Source organism: Sarcophilus harrisii, chromosome 1, assembly GCF_902635505.1.
Source record: "Sarcophilus harrisii chromosome 1, mSarHar1.11, whole genome shotgun sequence".
NCBI classification, from domain to species: Eukaryota; Metazoa; Chordata; class Mammalia; order Dasyuromorphia; family Dasyuridae; genus Sarcophilus; species Sarcophilus harrisii.
Genome location: NC_045426.1, coordinates 353,325,613 through 353,349,755, shown reverse-complemented (window position 1 = coordinate 353,349,755; position 24,143 = coordinate 353,325,613). Strand labels below are relative to the sequence as shown.

Below are 24,143 nucleotides of genomic sequence, written 5' to 3'. Positions count from 1 at the left end.
GAGGAAGTTAGAGCATTATCTTTCTCATCTCCCAATGAATCAGATTCAACATGGAACTTTTCCTGATTTTTGGATATTGCGTTACTCTTCTTCCTAAGGAACTGAAGAACCATGAAATCAAACTACTACTTTTAAGTTTTAAATCTATTCCACAGGGACTGAGTAGAACCAATGAAAAGAAGAAAGCTAAGTTCCTGATTAGGGCAGCTAAATGGCACGGTGGATAGTGCCAGGCCTGTAATCAGGAAGACTCTTTTCCCTGAGTTCAAATATGGCATGAGATACAGCTTTGTGATCTGGGGCAAGTCACTTAACCCTGCTTGCCTCAGTTTTTTTTTGTTTTTGTTTTTGTTTTTGTTTTTTTTAATCTGTAAAATAAGCTAGTGAAGGAAATAGCAAACAATTCCAGTATCTTTGCCAAGAAAATCCCAAGGAGGGTCACAAAGTGTCAGGCACTGAAATGGCTGAACAATAACATGTTTTCATGCAAGATGAAGATCTTGCATATTTATATTACAAGAGAGACAAAAACAAACAGGTGGGCAGACAGACAGAAACTCTGAGAAATGTTTGTTTATAGACCATTGATAATTTATTATAAAAACACAAGTTCTAACATAAGTTCAAGGAAAAAAGTATTATCTAAAAGTAAAATTTCATTTCTAGGAGATTCAAATAAACTTAGGCTATTGTAAGTTTTAAGAAATTAGAAAATTTAATGATCCTCCAGGTTCCAATGTCTTAATTTAGTTTCCTTCCAGCTTCAAGGCAGTTTGATTCAAATTAAATTGTGAGAAATTGTAGGTAGGCTTTCACTTTAAGGAGGTACAGAGCTAAACCTGCCTACCATATTTATTCTTTTCACTTTATCAGCCAGAACAAAGTAGAGTTCAGCTTCATATATTCCTCAGGAAAGAAGCAAGCCCCAAATGGTAAAATGAAATCTTACAAATATGCCAATTTCTCACAATGCAGGTTCTGAAAACTAGTAAGAAGAAAGAGCCTTTGAATTTTAGTAAGGGTGAAATAATAGAACTAGAAATAAAAAGCCTTAACATTTTAATAAGTAGCAAATTTTAAAGCTAGTGGAATTTATTGATTTAGAAGTTAAATTCCCTTTAAGAGTTTAAAAAATGCTTTCAATTTTTGTATACTGTTTTAAAACACTAAAAGATCAAGTATTATTTTCTTTTCTGTTGGTTTGCCATTTGCCTACTCCATTTGAGAGTAGGAAAAAAGTACATGATAAAATGTATTTACATTTTGACAAGAATTATTCCGACATGGCCTAGTTCCTTAAACTGCCCCCATTCAAATTTTTAAACTAAAAACTTAACACATTTAAGCCATTTTGATAAAAGTTATAATGATAGTATCTTTAATCTGATGAATGTTTTAAAAGAAGCTATAGAATGTAAAAATTTAGATTTAAAGCACTCATTAAAAATGAACCACACCACAGAGGAAGCAATTACTTTTCAGAAATAAAATATCCTTCTTCTTCATGGTCTCTCACAGAGTGATTTCAAGTATGACATGATCAATAACTTCACTATAGTAGCAGATATCAAAAAGAATAAATGTTTATCACACTTGTAAACATCTGAGGCAAAGCTTAGGTATTTGTGGAATAGACTATCTATGTTCTTGAATTTTCCCCTGGGTCAGGTCTGGAGGCCATAGGCCTTATTAGACTTAAAACTGTGACTCTATGAGTTGTGGAAATGAGAAGTTAATCTAGAAACTTATTGTTATGATAAATTCTTCAAATTGGTCTTGATCTTCCAAAATCAAATTTATACTGGTTCAGGATCAGGGAAGTAGTTGGAGTACTTTGAAGAAGATTGCTTTTGGAATTTCATATTTTTATTTTAATATCCTTAATGTTCTCCTTGAAAAAAAGAGCCAGTTTTCAAAAAATTGATTCTTATTCACTATTTTTATATTGCTGTGATCAAAGGAAAGGGAAGGAAAAAATGAGGGATAAACCATCAAACAGCCCATATTTGCCACTGATATCCATGTGATGTCAAGAGCATAAGAGGAATGTCATTTTAGACAGATTTCATCCCTTCCCTACTGCGGTGAATTTGCAAGAAAATATAAACAACAATAAGCACATGATGCATGCAATGAACAAACATGAAAAAGTTGCAAAATCCATCATTAGTAGGAATAATCACATAAAGGAAATTACAAATACATTAAATTAATACAAAGATTAAAGTATTAATACTAATACTTCAGTATTAAAACTAAAGTATTCAAAAGGTATTTATATGAGAAACAAGAATTATAATGCACAATTGGAAATTCTACAAATCAAGGGAAAATGTGTTGTGTCTTATGAAATTCCTATATATCAGTGACAATGTTTTAATCTGTTATTCTAGTTGGCACAGTGATAGAGCAGTAGTCTTGGAATCAGGAAGACCTGATCAGAGTCAAATCCATATATTTACTAGCTTTATGAACCTGGACAAATCATTTAACTGCTGTCTACCTCAATTTTCTTATCTTTAAAATGAGTTTAATAGCAGCACCTATCCTAAAGGGTTATTATGAGAATCAAATGAGTTGACGTATATAAAGTACATTGCCAGTCTTAAAATGTGATATTGTTGTTATTGTTATAAAATATAAGACTTGGGAAGAATTCTATGAATTGATACAAAACAAAGTGAGCAGAAGTAAGAGAACATTTTTCAACAATACAATAATAGTGGCATTATTAAGAAAAACAATTTTAAAAGATTTGAGAATTTTAAACAGTGTAATAATCACAATTCCAAAATACTGATGATGAAAAAAAACCTACACACCTCTTTTAAGAGAATGATAGACTCAAATTGTTGAATGAAACATACTTTTGGGCATGGATAATGTTTGCATTTATTTTGCTTGACTATGCATATTTATTATATGAGTTTTGCTTTTTTTTTTCTTTTTTCTAATAGGGACAGGAATAAAGTAATGATAAGGATAGGACAGCAAAAAAAAAAAAAAAAAAGGAAAGGAAAGGAAAGGATATTAAGATCTCTTTTTAAAAATCTTTTCAACTTGGTGGCATTGACAGAACTTGCATTCCTCCTTGTCCCTTCCCTCCAAAAGTCATTTTCATAACAGTATGGAAAAAAAACCCAAAATTATTATAGAAGTATAGTATATGACAGAACATGACTTAATTGTTTTTTTTTTTCCTTTGGTGAGGTGGAGGTGGCACCTCTTCATCAAACTCAAGAAACATTTAAAGTGAATGCTATGTGCAAGATACTGGAATTATTCCCTAAATTCCAATTTATTCATAAGGGAACCATAATTTACGTGTGATGAAAGGAAGGAAGGAAGGAAGGAAGGAAGGAAGGAAGGAAGGAAGGAAGGAAGGAAGGAAGGAAGGAAGGAAGGAAGGAAGGAAGGAAGGAAGGAAGGAAGGAAGGAAGGACAGTATTGGATAAAGTAATTATATTTCCTTTTTCTCTACTTCCTTTTCTTTGAGCTTAGCGTCCATAATTAGAGTGTGTGTGTGTGTGCATGTGTGTGTATTTGTGTATGAGAGTGACAGAGACAGAAACAAGAGTCAGAGAGAGACATCTTACTTTAAGTCCTTTTCTAATGTATTAGAGAAACCATGTTGTCTTTTCAGGGAGAGAGGGGGAGGGGAGAAGCCACCTTTCTAATCATTGTTTTGCTCTCTGCTTCTCCTCCTTTGAGACAAGAAAAGGAACAGAAGACAAATCATTTCTACCTCTGCGCATTTCAGGACTCCCCAATACCACAAGCATGATGCTGGGGTCCCTAGACATTTCTTAAAAAGAACAGTTTGAAAAAGAACCCCCCCCCCAAAAAAAAAAAAACTCCCGGTGTGTAAGCAATAAAGCCTGAATTTTCTGGGGTCCTGTGAGTCCATGGTCCTCTGAGTGATTGTGTTTAAAATGCTGGCCATTTGGGAGTTCTGCACAGATGCACGACTCTCTTCCACAGGGCATCTTAAAGCCAAAGGTCAAGTGTTTCTAGCTTCTGACATGCATATTTGACACTACAACTACTCAGTTTAAGATCCTTTCCTTATAGATCCTGATGAATAAAATAAGGGGTAAAAATCTTTTTAAATGAGAAACTAGCAGAAGAACATTCTGCTCTTAAGCAGGAGAGGTAATTTGGTAACAAACAATTTAGCTGGAATAGAACTGAGTTCTGTCATTGTGGCAATATGAAACTAGTGCCTCTTGCTTATGTCTTGTGAATGGCTTTAAACTTTTATCCTTTCTTATTGTACTTTGTTGAAAAGTGAGAATAATCTTGTCTCCTTTGCAGTTAAAAGGGGAAATTAGTTGATATTGATCAATTGAAAAATCTAATTTGCCTTGTACAGTGATAGTTTGTTAACGATGTCTTTTCTACCCATATGAGAGAACCAGTAGCATTATTTCCTGCACATTTCATGTATGCTAAAAGATTAATATTATTTGTTTCATTTGGGTTTTTTTTTGTTTTAAAAAGATAAACCGAAATGAATCAACAAAACTAGCTACATGAGTCTTGTTTTCTAAAAACATGTAATATACTTTTTAATGATATTTTTTCCAAATACATATAGAAAAATTTTAACATTCTTTAAAAAAAGTTTTTGAGTTTCAAATACTTTTAAAAGAAATTGAGAAATATTTTACACATTAGCAATCATATGCCATTGTTTCAAGTTCAGTGCTGATTAAGTTTTTATAGGTTACAAAAATCAGCTGTTGCTCAGTTTATAACTTTACCTTAAAAATTAAACTACATTTTGTGCTACAATGTTGGTATTATTTGGTAATGGATTTTTTTTTTATAAATAACGACATAGTTCAGGATCTTTTATACTTTAAAATCTGTTTTTTTTTTTAATTTGTCCTATATATATTTCAGGAAACATTTGACAAAGAATTTAGGAGGGATTGTTTATTTGTTAGAAACATGATTGTATTGATACAGAAAATTTAGCTATATGAACATCTTAGAGGAAGCTAATACATGTGCAAACTCAAATGTATATATGTATGTATATGTATACATGTATATATAGAAACACAAGGGAAATTTGCTGATGAAAAAAATCAATTTTTCAAAATGAATAGTAAATAGGATCCATATTTTACTCAGAGAAAAAACATACTGTATATTACTGTTTTGAAGTATTTACTCAAAAGTATATGGATACATGAAACAGTATGGATAAAACTATCTTTCTGCCTGAATATGACAAGTTGAACTTATTTAGGTTTGCAAATATCAGAAAGATGAAAATGAAAAGAAATGCCTAAATTAAAGGAGTTTAGAAAATAAAGTTGGTAAGATTGGAAGATGGGAGAAATTTTAATGAATTGAATATCTTATTTTTTTTTGAATTATACAAATAAAAGTTTATATTGTGTTAAAATTATTTTTTCATCCAAGGTCAGGAAAAATAGATAAAAGCAACACAGAAACCTAATATTTTATATACCCTTTTCACAGCCATACTCTTAACACAAATTTTGCAATTCCTGTGGCAATCCTTTAAGGAGGTCTAAATATTCAGCTTACCAAACATTTATTGAGCATCTACTGATCTACTGCCTGCAAGATACTATATCAGCAACTGAAGATTTAAAAAAAAAAAAAATCTTGATATTAACAGAGGGTAATTTCTTCAGTATATAGAAAGCACAGATGTTTTATCAGTGTTTTATCAGTATATAAACATTGTTCCACACTTCAGGAAAGCTCTCCAAAGGAAATGGCTCCCTCTCTCCAAATAGATGGGCAAAATATATTACCTGGGCAAAAGAGAAGTATGTTGCCATAGAATGAAATCACTCATTGTCATTGATATGCATGGATCTGAATGACTGATACTATATTTATTTTCCCCTTTTTTAATCACTGATTTTTTTTTAATTGTTTCAGTCCCTGTACTGTCATCTTAAGATAGGAGTAGATTAAAGAGAATACAAGAAATAACGGATATTTTTCTATTTGCGTGGAAGATACTGTTCTGTTTTCTTTGCTTTTTTGCTATGTGCTGTTGTAATGAATATTGTAGTACATTCTTTGGATAGATCAATAATGTCCAATAATTCTCGATTTTTTTTTTTCTTTATTATACATTATTCCGATTTGGAATGGGATTTGCCTTGTACCTAATAGGTACCTGATAGAAGTTATTGAATTGAATTTTGACTACTAAAGTTGCTGAGATCAAATAGGAATTAGAGTCATGCCCTTGTCCTTGCATTTAGCGGAAGACTTTATTTACATAAAAAGCTAGAGTATCAGAAAAAATACAGACTATTTCTATCAAATTCCATTTCCATCAAATAGAAATTGCCATCTTCCTTGCTTCTGAATTTTCTTTTATGTGTGGTTTCCCTCACATAGAGTATGAGCTCCTTGAAAACGGGAATTTATATATATATATATATATATATATATATATATATATATATTTCAGAACTCAGCATAGTGTTTGGCATATAACAAGCACTTAGACAGTTTAATTTGTATATTCAGCAATTCTTGAGCATGTAATTTTTATATTTGAAAATTCTGGGTTTTTAAAAATCTTGTCATGGACTACCAATTGAAATTAAATCTTGCTTATGCTTTCAGATGCAAATCTTGAAAATACAAAAATTAGGAATAATATCACTTCTTGACTTAAAACAGGCTATTTTCCAAATTAAGAAAAAAAAGGCCTTTTTTATCAAAAGAGAAAATGTGATACTTGAGCTACAATGGACATAAAAGACTAAATGATTGACAAGAATTCTAGGAAAGGAGTATTTTTAACCAACTTACAGGAAAGGTAGTCTGATTGAGACATGTTAGGTTGTGGTTTAGTTTCCCAAGGGAAGCTATAGGAGCACTCTCTATCAAGTCTGAATGAAGAACCAGAAAACTTATCCTAAGGAACCAGCTACATACTTATTAGAGGATACTTTAAGTACTTATCCATTTGTATCTAAATTTCCTGTGATTGCAGGCAATGGGGGAGGGGAAAAGAGGGAGGGGAGAACACCATAAATGTTTGAATAACTTACTATTCCCAACATATTATTTCCGTTGTTTCCTTGGACTAATACTGAATAAAATGTTTGAAATAACAATCATAACCTATTAACATAGTCACACCAGAAATTATATAACCAGTTTAAATAGAGATCCAAAAAGTGAATTATTAATTAGAAATGCTTCTTCTTTAAATTACTACAGTTTGGTGGTTTGATTTTTTTTTTTCTTTTTCTCTTAGCCTGTGTTTATTTTTTAAATTTAAAAGGAAAGAACAGTTTTGATTTGAGAATTTTTTTTAATTTTCATAATATCACTTGTAAAATAGAGCAATTAGAAATATTTCTTAACCACAGTTGGAGATAAGTAGAGCAAAAATAAATGGACAAGAAAACATGACTGTAATTTCTCACATATGGCCCATTTATAAATGTCTACTTACAACCTTAAAAATACATACAGATGTATAATAGTAAAATCCCATTGTCAGAATTTTGCAAGGAGTAAATATAACTTTTTTGAAAGTATTTCCTGAGTGTTTCCATAAATGCAAAGTTTATAAATACCTTACATCTAAATATTCTTGGCAAAGGGATAATAGGATTATTTTTTTTTCTTTTAAGAAAAAAAAGCCTTTCATATTGCAAATGCATCTCCTGCCACTAATGAAATGGACTCAGCAAGATGAGTTTGTTAGCTGTCATATTTAGTGATATAATATTTAGAATATATAATTGTACATTTTACAAACATGTGTAAAATGTCCTGTAACACTTGAATGGCTGCAGCTGTCATCTAATTTTTTCTGGATTAAGTTTGGTCAAGAAAGAAGCTGCCTCATTTTCTAGTTGTCATTTGCCCAGGAAGTAAAAGCAAATTGTAATGAGGGAATCACAGCAGGAGAACCTCCTAACAAATGAGAAGCATATATTGACTGACAGCCAGCATGCCATTTTAGTGATAAATGTATTTTTATACACTGCTGCTGTTCAAGGTCATTTGATGCTTTCATTGTATGTAGCCAACAGGATTCATGCAAGTCTCATTTTAATTCTAAACAATTGTGATACCTGATAAAACTTTAGAGTGCTATGAAATTCATTACTAATTGTTATACCTTTTTTTAGTTAAATTAAATGACTCTATAACCATGATTTTATTTTGCTACATTGAGAAGATTTAGCAGAATCTTAAACTACTGTAAGATATTAGATAAATATTTTTCCCCTTTTCAATAAGTTTGTGAGCAAAATTTGAACTTTTCTACTTTAATATGATTACTTTTATATGGCCTCATGGTTGAAATCGAAATTGAAAACATTTTAAAATTCTTTGAATAACCTTTGTGAAATGAGACTTTTAAAATTATATACAGATAAATTATAAAAATTACATTTCATATTTGAGAGAATCTAAAGAAAATGTTTTTCAGTAACATCTGAAATATTCAAATAGTTTAGCCTTTTAAATAATTTAGAATTATTACACAGTAGCAACAGAAAATACGAGAAATTTTTTTTTTGCTATGTTTAAGCCTCATAATCAAGGCGTACTATATTTTTCCAGTTATAAAATTGTATATAAATTTTTTTAAATAACCATAATTTAACTCAGTATTTAAATATCATTATCATGGCTTCATTTAACATGATCAACTTATACATAATATATTTCAAGTAATACAATTTCACCTTAAAATGGGACACAATAGTTTTAAAGAAATAGGTTCTCTGTTCTAAGAGGCAAATCACTTAAATTTCCTATGTCTTAGTCACATTTATCATATTTATCACATTTATCACATGTGAAAAAAAGAACACCAGACTTGAGGCCCAATTAGAGTTCTCCAAAATCCCTTCTATCTCTCATATATGATTCTAGAATTTTTGAAACTTCATTGAGAGGTAGTTCTTTAAGATTATAGTGGTTAATTACCATTCTCACAGTATACATTGACCATTACTACTTTTTCAAATAAAATTGCCAAACAGAATTATATAAATATAATACATACTTCAGAATCTTATTATAACATTGACATTTGATTCTTAAAGACTATAATAGCTAATAATGTTTAACATTTAAATATCACTTATTATGTGCCAGACATTGTGCTGAGCACTTTACAATTATTTTGTCTTTTGATCCTTACAACAATCCTGAAAGACAGAGCTGTTATTGTCCCCATTTAACAAATAAGGACACTGAGGCAGATGCTAAATGACTTGCCCCTTGCCCCAGGGTCACAAAACCAAGTGTCTGAAGTTAAATTTGAACTCAGTTCTTTCTAATTCCAAGCTCGGTGCTCTATCCACTATACTACTTTGCTACTCTGCGAGCCATGCTTATGGAACACAGGTTCTGACAGACCCCACCAAGCTTGTATTTTTTGAGTATAGGCCAAGTGATAGATTGTTATCCACACACCATCTTACCTAAGTCTGGACAGTCTAATCAGAAAACCAAGGAATAAATATTTTGGCCTCTACCATTTATGAAACATCTTTCTGAGTGGAGGGAAGAATTATCATTTATGGTGCACACACACACTCTAATGAAATCACTCATCTTTTGAAGTGTATGTGCCTATATACAAATGCATATATAATATACAAATACCTCAGTTTTGCTGTGCTTTTGAAAAGTACTCTTAACTATCTGGGATTTTTTTTTTTAATTTAGTTTTTGTTAAAACATTTATAGACTCTTATTCCTGAGAATAAGATAAAAATCAGTAAGTCTAACTACACCTATGGAACTGCAGTAGGCATTATAACGTGCAATTCTCTAAATACTGATTTCAATTGACTGTTAAATAAAAACACTTGAAATATAATTGCTACCATAATGATACAAAAAACCTCAACCCATTTTCTTTCAGATCCAGTATTTCTTTTTGAAACTTTCTCATTATGTAAAGAATATGGTTTGCCATATTCCATCTCTTTATATGTTATAATTTTCATCTCTTTATGTTATAGACAACAATGTAGAAATTAAGTAGTATGTCTTTGCCTTTGAAACTAAAACATAGTTTTTCATACATAAGACTACAAAACCATAAAATCAATATGTAAGGTGGTTTTCATTTTTCAAATATATTATCAATCAATAAGTATCTGTTATTAACTTCTTATTTTTGACAGGCATTATGCTAAAAAGAAGCAAAATCAGTCTTTCCTTCAAAGAGCTTACATTTCATTGGATGCTACTGATGAAGTTTTGTGTTTAACAATGTATACTGTCAGGAAATTTTTCCTTCTATCAAATCTAAATCCATATAAGTGCTATTATTTAAGCTATTGTCCTTTGTTATATAGCCAGGCACCAGTCTTCCTGGTCGGCACAGGTCCTTTGTAAAAGAATTTACTATCCTGAAAAGTTAGACTGGCAAAAACAAGTTTATTGGCACTGAGAAGTCATTCTTTGCTAGGAGGCTGACTTCCTCAGTGGCAAGGTTCTGACAGAAAAGAAAAGATGTAGCAGAGGAGTCCTGACAGAAAGATAAACAAGGAGTGTAGTTTAACTGGCAGAAAGATAAAGAGGGGTTAACACTGAGAAAAGAGAATATCTTCTCAGAGGGCAGGAGGGTCCTTGCAGGCAGTTATGCCAAGGAGAAAGAAGGGTTCCTTGACAAGGCATTGTCCTGCTTTGGCCCTCTGCAAAGAAATGAGGCCCAAAGTTACTCTTTTAAAAGAGATTTGAGATTGAAGTTTCAATTTACTGGGAGTGCTCCTGAGCCAATCTTCAACTCAACAGTATGGATAGAAATCTAGATCTCCAGCTAAATGAGATTACTTAAATTTGAGCTGAGTAGGGAGTGGTCCTAGACTCAACTAGTCCCACCAAGATAACAGGCCTCTCCCAGGAGAGTTCAAGGAGTTTCTCACCTTCAAGGAGTTCTCAAGTGTTTACCCCAAAGTCAGAACAGTTTCAGGGCTCCCCCCCCCATCATATATATATATATATACACACACACACACATATACATACATATATATACACATACTTCATATACACATACACATATATGATAAACAAAGAATACCTTAAAGTAGAAGGTATTAGTAGCTACAGGTACTGGGGAAACTTTCTGGAAAGTGGAGCTTGGGATTCCAAAAGATCAAGGTTAGGAGAGTATTCAATGAATGGGAGATAGCCAATAGCATCATAAAAACATCTTATGATTTCCTACACTTTTAAGATCAAAGAGGTGCAAAGACAGGAGATGTAACATTTTGTGTGAGGAAGAGAATTAATGAATCATAGAGCATGTGAAAGGGAATAAGTTGGTTAAAAACTTGAAAAGATCTGAAGGGGCCAGGTGATAAAGAGATTTAAATATGAAACAATATTTCATGTTTGATCCTAGAAATAATAGGGAATCATTGGAGTTTATTAAGTAGGGAGGAAAATAAACAAGATAGGCTTACTTTTTAGAAATATCATTGACAGCTGTATGAAGTTTTCAGGCAGAAAGTGTGATTAAAGTGAGTCTAATTAAAAATTATTCCAGTGGTCTCATTGAGAGTTGATAAACACCTATACTAGGGTTATGACTATGTGAGTAGAAAAAAGATATTGTAGGAGAAGAAATTTTAAGATTTGGTAACCTGAAATGTTGCATGACAGGAGTTAAAAATGGCTCTAAAGGTTAGAACCTTGATGACTGGAGAGTAGCAGTATCTTGAGCTATTTGCTAAACTTTCCTCAGTCATACCAAATTCAGGGTTATTTAATCATAGTAAAGAAGGTTACCACTTTAAGGTTTGTAAAGTTTTTACATTATTTCATCTTAGTCTCACAACACCCTTGGAAGTGGATGCTATAATTGTTTCCATTTTACAGATGAAGAAATAAGGCTAAAAGAAGTTAAGTGACTTGTCTATGGTACACAGCTGTTAAAATATTTGAGGACATATTTGAATTGAGATCTTCCTGATTCCTAGACTGGCATTCTAAGTACCACCTAGCTTCCTTAAATGATTATCTTTTCTATTCTTCAAGCACATTGAGCAGACAAAAATCTATTCTGTTTTCAAACACCTCCAGAGAAGATTCTGTGATCACCTTTGAGCCTTCTTTTCAGTGTTTAACAATGTAAACTGTCAGGAAATTTTTCCTTCTATCAAATCTAAATCCATATAAGTGCTACTATTTAAGCTATTGTCCTTTGTTATATCCTTAGCAGAAATGGAAAATAGCCAGACACCAGTCTTCCTGATGAAAGACTTTTGTAGTCATGCAGACTATTATCAACAACCCTTTCAACCTTTTATTTTCTGGCCTGAAAAATCCTATTGATTTTAATATTTTTTTCAATTATCATCTTTTCCAATTGTGATGGTCCAGAAAATATTTCTGGTTTTGGGTTGGTTTTTTTTGGACTAGCTTCTCTTACAGTAAGGTTGTCTCTGCTCCTCCATTCTTGCTCTTTTATAAAAAAAACTACGCCTCATATTTGTACAGTGTGGGTTTCCTCTGGCCATCTTGGGCATCTCCTTGATAGTGACATCAGGGATAGGAATGCAGGATACAATTGCAGAGTCCCTAGTCCTTTGCTGATCAAAGCCACAGTCCTCACTTTCATCAAAGACTCCTTTGATATGGAAATAGCAAAGGACCCATAGCTTCTACTTCTGGACTAGCATGTGGGATGAGATGGAACTTCAGGGTGCCAAGATCGAGTATAGTTTCTCATAAGATGATGATTGAATTTAATATCTACAGTGATTTGACTATATGATTTCTTTATTTTTGGTGAAAAGGAAACCACATTAAAAACTATAATCTCAAATTTTGTTGTTACAAATCTCAGTGAGTCATAAGATTTGTAAACTAGATTCAATACAAGATATATTGAATGTATAAATATAGCTGAAATGTGCAGATTTATATCCTACAGTCAGGTGGAAGAGAATATACCTCAATTCAAAGCAAAGGAAATAAATGAAAGGCATTATAGGTCAAGAGATTGAACTTCTAAAATATTTACTCACTGTATATCAAGGAGGAAATTTGCTGGCTTAAAAAAACCATTGTGTCTTTAATGTAATCACTATTGCCTAATGATAAGGAAAACTAAAAGGCCAATTAATTATAGAATTCAATATTTAGGCCATCAAACTCTTTAGTACTTAACAAGCAATTAATATTTGTCAATGAAAAATGTTTTGGTAATACAAAGGTGAAAATCAATAGCACTAGCACACTTGTTGCAATCTTTACCACTGACAATTTATCCAAATAAATGCAATCCTTAAGGGAGCAAAACTCCTTTGATGTTTTAATTTATGTGCTTGCCTGGAAAATGTTAATTCTTTAAAACAAAGATTTAGCCCTTTTTGGTTTGTTGTTCAGAATACACTTTTTAATGATCATGCATTTAATTTGTAATTATAATTTTTGTATTCCTCTAGCAAATATATTAATCTTTCAAGACAAAAAAAGTCATTTCCTTTTACATGTGATATTCATTATGTACTTCTGTAATATCTTTTGTTTTATTTATTAGGAAAATAAGCATGTAATAAAATCTATGTGACTCAATCAATCAATAGTTCTCTTTTTAGGCCTGAGTGATTAAAGGACATTTTGTCACTTTCCCAGAGGTTATTGGGTCACTTGGCTTTAGTAAAAAAATAAATAAATAAATAAAAATTAAGTTGAAGTATAATTTTGTGAAAATCATTCCTATCCATATGATCTGAGTGAAAATTTTTGCATCATGTGTCCCTTTGTTCCGGAGTAACTTAAATTTTAATTAAAAATGAGTTTTTACACTGACATTGAAACAGATAAATTTTAATTTTTCAAAGAAAAAAATGGGTATGTATAGGTATATATAGATAGTTGTAGATAGATATCTTTGAGATAACTTTACTGCCAGGATAAAATACAAATAATGCTTACATTACAGAAATGAATACAATATTCATACAAAGCTAGTATGTACTAATATGCATCTTATTCCCTATGTCATACTTCAGTTGAACCTACTTCTTTCTCCTCATCATAACTTCCAATTCTTTTCTCTCATAGGCTGTTAATGCTTCTCTGGGTAAATTTACCCTTATACCTTTCTGTTCTTGATACCTCAGTGAACCAGTTCATCTCCATATTGTCTAAAATCCCTAAATCCCTTATCTTGTCATCCATCACATCCTGCCAAAAGACAAGTCTGGTTTACCCACTATTTAGCTCCTTGAATCCCACTCACATGCTGTCAAAGAGAACTGGAGGAAATAAAGAAACAGTGCTGATTGGTTTCACTATAAATTTATATTAATTTCACTGGGCTTTCACTGCAGCAAGGTGATTTAATAATCCTTCCTAACTGATTCCCTATCCTATTCACCATAGCAGCTATTCTCAACCTTATCTCCTCTTTTCATTCCTTTACCCCCACCATATCACTTCTTCCTCTCAGCTGAAGAACTCACTTCATACATTATGAAAGAAAACTATTTCTTCTCACTTTTTCCTCATCTAGTATTCCTTTGACATCATTTTATACTATCTCTTTCACTCCAGTCTCTGATGGAAGGGGTACCAAAGTTACCTCTTCTACATGTCGCCTTTACCCTATACTATCCCATCTTCTTTTGCAGATTGAAACTTTGATTGGTTCAGGGGACTAAAGGCTCACACCACTGATATCATTCATTTTATTGTCAGCTAAGTACAAAGCAATGGCTCATGGATTATAAATATGTAACTCAGGCAAAGGAATTTTGCTCAGCTAAATGAACATGCAGTGTCCTCAAGACTTAGCCTTATGGTCTATCTTCCTCTTACTAGGGACAACTTTTTGGTAACTGTAGAATGACCTGTATATGTCTCATTTTGTTTTAATATCAAAACTAAACGAGATGTATCCAGAACCCACCCTCTCCCTCAGCCTTTATTTCTCTCTAATGGTTCATTCTGTGTCAATAGCACCATCTCCTTTATTATTGAAAATCCTGGCTAGATCCTGCTATATATGCTATCATTTTATCTCTCTCCTTGATTTCTTAGCTAAAGTTTTCCTTGACTTCTTAACTAAAGTCCTTGAGAAAACATCTATAATCGGTGCTTCTACTTCCTCTCACTTGCTTCTAATCCCTCTGAAATCTCTCTTCCAATTTCATTGTTCAATTGAAACTGCCCTCTTCAAAATTACCAGTGATGGTCAAATCCAATGGCTTTTTCTCAGTCCACTTCTTGTTCTCTAGTCCTAGTCTTTTTACAGAGCTCCAGTTCTACATGATCAACTGCGTATTGGTCATTTGGAACTAGATGTTCATCATAATCTCAAATTCAACATATCTAAAATGCAATTCATTATTTTTTTCTCATAAACCCCCTCTTCCATTCATCTAATTTTCCTGAGGGTACTTTACTGGTCACAGTTTATTACTCCTGGGTTCTCACTAGATATGTTAGGAGCCACCCATACTTTAATATGACTTGTATCTCTGTCATTATTATCTCTATAAATAGCTTAACTATGTCACAAATTGTATTTCACAGGATACATACCTAATAAAAATTTTAAAACATCAGATGCTTATAAGAAAAGGAAAGGGAATTAATTTTTCACATTTCCACCATACTGAGATACATTTTCTTTAAACTAGTTTCTCTTTTTCTTGACTAACAAGCAAAGTTGTCAGTCAAGAAGATGTCTTTGTCTTCTTTCTGCCTTCCTTGGTTCCCTCAGTGCCATTTAACCATGAAATGACTTGCCTTTTGTGTTCACGTGTCATTAAGACATGCAACCCTAGTTACCTTTAATTATTTGACTTCCTGTGTGATATAGAGTAATAAAATATCTTCCCTTTGTATTCAATGACTAATACCAGAGGAAACGTGGCCTACACATTAGGATCTGTGATTGTTTTAGTATAGGAAACTCCCAGTTGAGAAGGTTCCCCCTCCCAAATGCAGAATAAAGTCTTAGAGAATGCTTGGCATATACTAGCCACTTAATAAATATTTATTGAATTGAATAGAGTTGCTTAGAGCACAGTGTGGTCCAACTATTTGCCCTGGTTCACACTATCATTTTGTGTCAGAGACAGGACTCTAAATCAAGTCTTCTTGTCTCCAAGACCAGTTCCTTATCTACTCTACAATGCTGCCTTGCACAAATATGTTTTTTGCCAGTTAGTTTTTAACAAAGCTAATACTATGCATTATCAATTAGTAGTAGAATTCTCCATTTTCCATCAACAGTTTTGCTTGGTTTTAACTCCATCCTGTTGTTGTTTGTACTTTGTTTTCACAGAGGACCATAATATTCAGGGAGGTGATGCCATGACATACAAGTGAATTGGATTTAAGTGAAAGATCATGCTCCTAATGACTAGTCCTTCCTAGCTCCCTTATTTCCTTTAGGCTTCCTTTTGTGTATTGTCATCCCTCATTAGATTGTAAATTCTTTGAAAGCAGGGACTATCTTGCCTTTTTTACTTATATCCCCAGCACTTAAGCATGGTGTCTAGCACATAATGGGCACTTAATAAATGTTTATTGAATTGAATTGGCAAATTTGTAACCTCTACAAAATGTGCTTAGTTATGTTCAGGGGATGATAGATTTGGAGCAAGAAGGACTTCAGAAGCTATAGAATCCAGTCTCCTCATTCAACACATGAGGAAGTTGAGATACAAAGTAGCCAAGCCATTTGCTCAAGATCTGACAACTTATAAATATCTGAAGCAGCATTTGAACCCAGATTTTCCCCGATTTCAAATACAGCCTGTGTCCCATTCCCTTAGCATTTTGCTCTTTCTAATGTGATAACAGAAGATAATATGTTAAGCTATTACATTTGGTAGATGGAATACTTGTACTTTAGCAGGAATTTATATTTTATTGGAATGCTTTAGCCTTCTCCTTCTTTTGTTTTTGTGTCTCAAATTCTTTGCCTTTCTTGTCCCTCCACCTTTACTTGTTGAAAATCTTTTTTAGTGTACAAGACGTAATCCAAGAGTCCTCTTAGGTCTTTCTTGATTCTTTACTTCACCAACTCTAAACCAGAAGGAATCATTCTCTTTAATCTCTCATAATGCTTTGTTTAAAGCTCTCCTGGGCACTTAATTCAAGTAAACTGTTACAATATGTGAGTACATGTTGTTGTTGCTTTTTCCTACTTCTAGATTATAAATCCTTTAAAGGAATGTCAGAGTATCATCAGTTTAGATCTGGAAGAGACCTTTGAATACATTCATTCGTCCTTCTTGTTTTTCAAACTAAGACCCAGAAAGAATGGTTAAATTACTTGGCCAGAGTCAAACAAGCAGTAAGTGGCAGTCTTGATATGAGCCCATATTTTTAGACTTCAAATACAGGACTTTTTCCATGCATGCTTATGCATTTTCATTGTCTCAGTCTTAAGAGTTGACAACTAGTTATAGAGGTTGTGCTTGTGCATGTAGTATGCTCGCTACCACAAACACTGGGTTTCTTAAAGCATTTGAAGATATGGGGGGTGAGGAGACTTGAACAGGGAACAGTATATTATTTTTATTTTTGTGTTCTCACTGTGGTGCTTAACAAGTACTTAATGAATGAACCCCAAAAGTAATTAATGATGGGGATTTCAAGCACTGCATAGAACCAATGGAAGTAAATATTTGGAGTCTCATACTTGTTTTGCATCCTTCAAATCATACTACTCTATCTTAGTCAAGAAGTGATTGTGAAAGAGCTCTGATAAACTGTAAGATAACATTTTGAAAAATCTCTAATTCTTTTAAAGATTCTAATTTTCCTATGGATTCTAACTCTTCTTTCCAGCATTAGTTATCTCTACATTATAGTAATATAATTTACTTTCCATTGCACTGAAATTCAAAGAACTGGTCAGATTTGTTTAGCTTTGGTTTTTCATGTCATAAAAACTATTTGAAGTGAGGGCCATGGTTTTTGCAGAGCTTTTAATAATAATAATACTTGTTACATTTTAGTCCTGTATTGATTTTTTAAATAGTCACTGTTGAACTTTAAAAAAAAACATTCATTGGGTATTTGTTTTTTTCTTAATAATTACTGACAATAAAATATCAGATGTAATATAAAATGTCTTCCTTTTTACACTGTTTAACCTTCCAAAGAAGGTATAATAAAGTCTTACTTTTTAGTTTTAATTTAACAATTTGACATTTGGAAGCTGAATGGCAAACACCCTAGGGAGTGATAAGCCATGTGAATCTGAGTTTTAAAGAGAATGGTCTTGTCTGTAAGAGAAAGTTACAGTTTTTGTTGATACTGTATAAGCCATCTAAGAAATATATGCTTCTATTTCCTTCTGTGTAAAATGGAATTAACTTCCATAGCACATGGGATATATTAAATGGTGTTATATAAATGCAAGCATTTCTTATTACAAATCCTGTCTTAATATTTTTTCTAAGAGAGAGAAATGCTTAACAACAGAACAATTTAATTTCCTGTTAATAATGATTATTTGATTAATTTTTAAGAGTACTTCTTAAATTACATTAATTTCTTTATGTTCCATTTCTCTCTTTAGAAGGCAGAAATATCTTTGTCCAATATAGTGGTGCAAGATATGATATTCATTTGCATATGAAAATAAAACAACTATTCTTTCTTTTTGTTCTTGGCGTTAAACCAAATAAGATGAACTCTTCTTAGCAGTCTAGCATTTAAGATCCAAATCACTGGGTTTTGATCCTCACATAGCTGCATCCCTAAAACAATAATATAGAGGTTAAAATCAGTTCAGGTGGTACCTTTACAGATCTCAAAAGTTCAGAGATTTTGAACAAAAGACAATAGCAGCATTTTTATTACATTGAGGGCTAAAGCATCTCTTAGGTTGAAATTGTTCAAACTCACCAGATATACCAAATAGTTTACAAGAGCAAGAACCCCAAACTAGAAGTATTTACTTACTTTCTTAGAAGATAGGCCTGTATGATTTTCAGAAATATAAAGTGTGTTTTATAAGTTTTTATTTAAATTACATTTAATGTGAGCAGTACCTTGTAAGCCAAATCTGCAGTAGCACCACGGACAGTTACCAAGTTTGTCCTTTACAAGATTGTCTTCTAAATAACTGGCATTCTTCTGAACTCTGGATGTAGGCAGATTTGTAATCTGAAATGGGATTAGTCTTTTTTCCCCAACTCTCCCCTGGGTAATGTACTTATTAAATAGCTCAGATTCTATTGTAAGAATGTTCTTAGTCACTGGTTCCTTTGTTTGGAATAAATGTGCCTCTTATTGTATGATTTTGTTTCCACTGTTCATTGAAAAAGAAATGACATAGAAATAATATTCAAAAGTAGGAAAGTTCTTATACTCTTTTTTTATCTATCATTTTAAACATTTTAATGAAGTCCTCCTGAATTTCTTTTATGTAAAAGTAGATTATAGATTCAGTCTAATTCTGCTGTTAATGCTATGGATTCACAAAAGATTACAGGGGATCACCTTAAGGAATCAATATATCTTATGATTAATATTTTCTATACTTGTCGGTTTTTAAATTTTCAAGAAGTCTTTGATTAAAACAACGTGGTCCTTAACCTTTTTTGCTGCCCTACTCTTTTCTGTACTTATCAAAACCACTAAGGTTAAAAGTATTGATCATATGATCAATTCTGATGGACGTGGCTCTCTCCAACAATGAATTGATTCAGACCAGTTCCAATTGTTCAGTAATGAAGAGAGCCATCTACACCCAGGGAAAAGACTCTGGGAAATGAGTGTGGGCCACAATATAGCATTTTCACTCTTTATGTTATTGTTTGCTTGAATTTTTGTTTTCCTTCTCAGGTGTTTTTGTTTTGTTTTGTTTTGTTTTTTGTCTTTCTGGATCCGATTACTTTCTTGTGCAACAAGATAACTTTATGGATATGTATACATATATTGGATTTAACATATATTTTAACATTGGAATACCTGCCATCTAGGGAAAGGGTGGGGGGAAGGAAGAGAAAATTTGGAAGAGAAGGTTTTGCAAGGGTCAGTGTTGAAAAGTTACCCATGCATATGTTTTGTAAATAAAAAGCTATAAAAAGTATTGATCATATTTCAGCAAAATTCTTTTATCAAAGTTTTAGTCTCTAATTCATTTCACTGTTCATAGTTATTTGGTTATTTATTATTCAAATGCTTTTAATTTGTTTTTAATGTTCATTTACATAGTTACTAGTTTCCATAACAGTACTAAAATATGATTGAATATTCATCATAAATGCTTATATAAAGCAGATATACATATATATATGAAACTAGGTATTTACTATGCAAACATATAATATGATATTTAATATATTTCAATCATGATATGATATATTTTTATATTTTATTATCTTATTTTCTTGCTGAGGGAATTGGTATTAAGTGACTTTCCTAGGGTCACACACCTGGGAAGTATTAAGTGTCTGAGGTCAGATTTGAACTCAGTTCCTCTTGACTTGAGGGCCAGCACACTATCCACTGTGCCATCTAGCTACCCGCATTTTCATATTTTATACATCATTTCCTATGCTGATTGTACATATATGTTTTTATATATTTGTATACATATATATATAAAACTATACACATACTTGTATATATTGGTATACATAGTACATGTATATTTCATATATATTTTTAATTTATGAAAATAGAGCATTTATTTAGTTATCAGAATTTTTACTATTCCCACGAAACTAATAATACAGGTTTTGGTTGGGAATTAATGAAGTACCTAGATCCTTATATAAGCATCTTAACTATTATTAACCATATTATTTAATTATAACTCATTTAATTATTTTTTTCACTCATTAGCATTAATTGATTTACAAGTGTTAGGCTATTTCACTAGAACCAAAATTTTTTTTTATATCATATTCTTTTTTTATTATAGCTTTTTATTTACAAGATATATGCATGGGTAATTTTTCAGCATTGACAGTTGCAAAACCTTTTGTTCCAATTTTTCCCCTCCTTCCCCCCACCCCCTTACCCAAATGGCAGATAGACCAATACATGTTAAACATGTTAAAGTATATGTTAAATACAATATATGTATATATGTCCATACAGTTATTTTGCTGCACAAGAAGAATTGGACTTTGAAATAGTGTACAATTGTGACGACCGCACTAGCACCCAGGACACCCCAGAATCAGCCAGAGTCAGGATAAGCAAAAGTCCTTGTTCTTTATTCTTGATCTTTAGGGGTAGAAGTGAAGGGGATGCAAGAGAATGTCTCTTGCTAGTCTTACTCCACCCCGTAGTCCCTCCTACAGTCCTCTGTATACACCAGTCATTGAGCCAGCAAGGATAGCGGAAAGGACCATTTTCCAAGCATTATGCCCATAGAGTATTGTCCAATCGATAGTTAGCCTCAAGTGCTCGGCTGTCCTGACCTCAGTGCATCAACTCAAGCGTTTCAGTCCTCTACATACAATTAACCTGTGAAGGAAATCAAAAACGCAGGTGAACAAAAATAGAGGGATTGGGAATTCTGTGTAGTGGTTCACATTCATTTCCCTGAGTTCTTTCGCTGGGTGTAGCTGGTTCTCATCATTATTGAAGAAATGGAACTGATTTGTTTCATCTCATTGTTGAAGATGGCCACGTCCATCAGAATTGATCATCATATAGTATTGTTGTTGAAGTATATAATGATCTCCTGGTCCTGCTCATTTCACTCAGCATTAGTTCATGTAAGTCTCTCCAGGCCTTTCTGAAATCATTTTGCTGGTCATTTCTTACAGAACAATAATATTCCATAACATTCATATACCACAGCTTATTCAGCCATTCTCCAATTGATGGGCATCCATTCCAGTTTCTGGCCACTACAAAGAGGAGACTGCCACAAACATTCTTGCACATACAGAACCAAAAGTTTTTTACAAAGGAATTAGATGATCTAATTAATTATTGCTTAAAAATAGCTTTTTTTTTTTTTAAATTCAGGGTCTTTTTAAAAGATCCAAAATGGAAACTTTATGGTTTAACCAAAGATATCCAAGAAAGTGAAGATAAGGGACAATAAAAGAAGGGTACTAGGCCTGCTCATTGATTCTTATACATTTGGGTCACAAATGACAATTCTAAACTTAACTAGCCCATTACTTTCCAGAACGCAGGACACAGGTAGACTCACCAGAAGAGGTCTAAGACATTTTGATAAACTAGTGAAGAAATTATCAGCTAACCCTAGAGCTACAAATATGAGTCGATTTATAAAGGTGGGGGGGAGGGGAACTAAAAAAAGTTTACTATTTGGAAAAATGACCTTTTGAACATTATGTTTATCTGTATGTATATATGTAATTGAGATAACAATATTATTACAATGTCTCTGAGAAATTAATATAATTAATCACTTTTGACATTTATTTTAGACAATTCATGGGCACAAGGGGCCAATAACTGCTGTGGCATTTGCTCCTGATGGAAGGTATCTTGCCACCTACTCAAATTCTGACAGTCACATTTCCTTCTGGCAGGTAAATACATTTGCTTCTGCTATAAATTGATTCTGTAATACAATATGTTATGGATTTTGAAACTTTAGTAAATATATATATATATATATATATATATATATATATATAGTAAATATAAGTCAGGTAATATTGAAAACAGAAAATACTTAAGACTCTTGAGTCAACAAGATAATATTAAGAAAAGTTATAGGAAAGAAAAGCTAAAAGAAAAAATATTTTACACAAAGCACCTTAGTATTAAATTCATGGTAGATTTATATTAGCCCTTATAATTTGCCATAAAAGCCATTTATTATAAATCTCTCAGACTTTGGTTGCCATATAATTACCTAGGCTATTCTTTGATTCAGATGAATATTTAAAACTTTATTGTTTTGACCTCTAAGATATTTTATAAGTTTATGCATCTTAACTTCCTTCTACTTTTGGTAGTAAGTCCTTCTTTTCCTTTTCAAAACTTCTGTTATCACTAATGATAATGGAACTGTTGCCTTCCCTTGACCATTGAAAATTGCTCACATTTAAGCATTAGCTGTCCCTCCCATAGATACATATTTAACTATATGGAGATATATAATTAAGACTTTTGTCATTCTTTTCCACATTTACTTTTTTTCTAGTATACTAGGATACTTTATGAGGTTCTATTTATTGCCTTAAAAGGCTAAAAAAAAAAAAAGTTTAAACAAGATCTGAACACAACTTGATGATGACTTAAAAAATCAATAGCTAATAAAATGTAAAACGGATATGATAAATTGCTTAATTAACAACATACTATTAAAGGATGACAACCTTGAAACCTTTCACAGACTTTTTCTTCATTATCTAATTTAGTTTTCCCATTTATTTCTCTTTATCCTGACTTCCAAAATATATCTCTAGTATCTTAATTAGTTTTTATTAAATTGTTTTCCCTAAAGATATTACCTTATCTTCATTTTTTCCTATATAACCAGTGTTTTTGCTTTATGTCATTTAGATCCCACAGTAAGGCCATTAGCTGACCCTAAATTGGACTCTTGCAAGAAACATGGCTTTTTTTATCTTTTTATTTTATTTTAATGGTATCTTATTTTTCCAAATACATGCAAAGACAGTTTTTAACACTCATCTTTGCAAAGTCTTGTGCTCCAAATTTTTCTCTTTCTCCTCCCCTTTACTCCCCTCCCCAAGACAGCAAGCAATCTGATATAGGCTAAACATGTACAGAAGAAGCATGTCTTTTAAAGAGCTTACCTACTGATGTTATTCCTATTTAATACTTACCAAATTTTCATTTATTTCATCAATTTATACTTTGTTCTTCTCTTATATCCTTCTCTTGTTATATTTGAAGCTGTGCAAAGAAAAGGAGTATACTACATTTGTATCCAACACAGTGCCTTCCCTTCATTTCTTTACAAGAATTATTATATTAAATAAATCATATTTTGTTCCACTGGCAGGTCTTTGCTCCTAGCTGAAAAATTGACATTTTACATCTTTAGAATACCCCAAGAGCAAGTTTATTTCTGAATTTTACAAATTTTTTAAAATTCATAATTCTAATTGTGTAATAATTATATTAGAATGGCATTTCAAGATTGGCAGCACATTGTACTCACAATGCTATGAGATATATATATAAAACATCGTACCCAT

At 32.2% G+C, this 24,143-nt stretch overlaps 1 protein-coding gene across 5 annotated transcripts in view; it reads left to right on the top strand.

Annotated features, from left to right (window-relative positions):
- The window catches only part of WDR7 (WD repeat domain 7), a 506,900-nt gene that overhangs the window by 430,899 nt on the left and 51,858 nt on the right, over window positions 1–24,143 (top strand). For all 5 annotated transcript variants that reach the window (XR_004230845.1, XR_004230846.1, XR_004230847.1 and 2 more), the window contains one exon: window positions 22,395–22,499. Coding sequence is in view for 2 of the 5 variants with exons in the window: in XM_031945925.1 (XP_031801785.1) it covers window positions 22,395–22,499 (105 nt within the window). In the remaining 3 variants the exon portion in view is untranslated. The remainder of the gene's footprint in view (window positions 1–22,394; window positions 22,500–24,143) is intronic.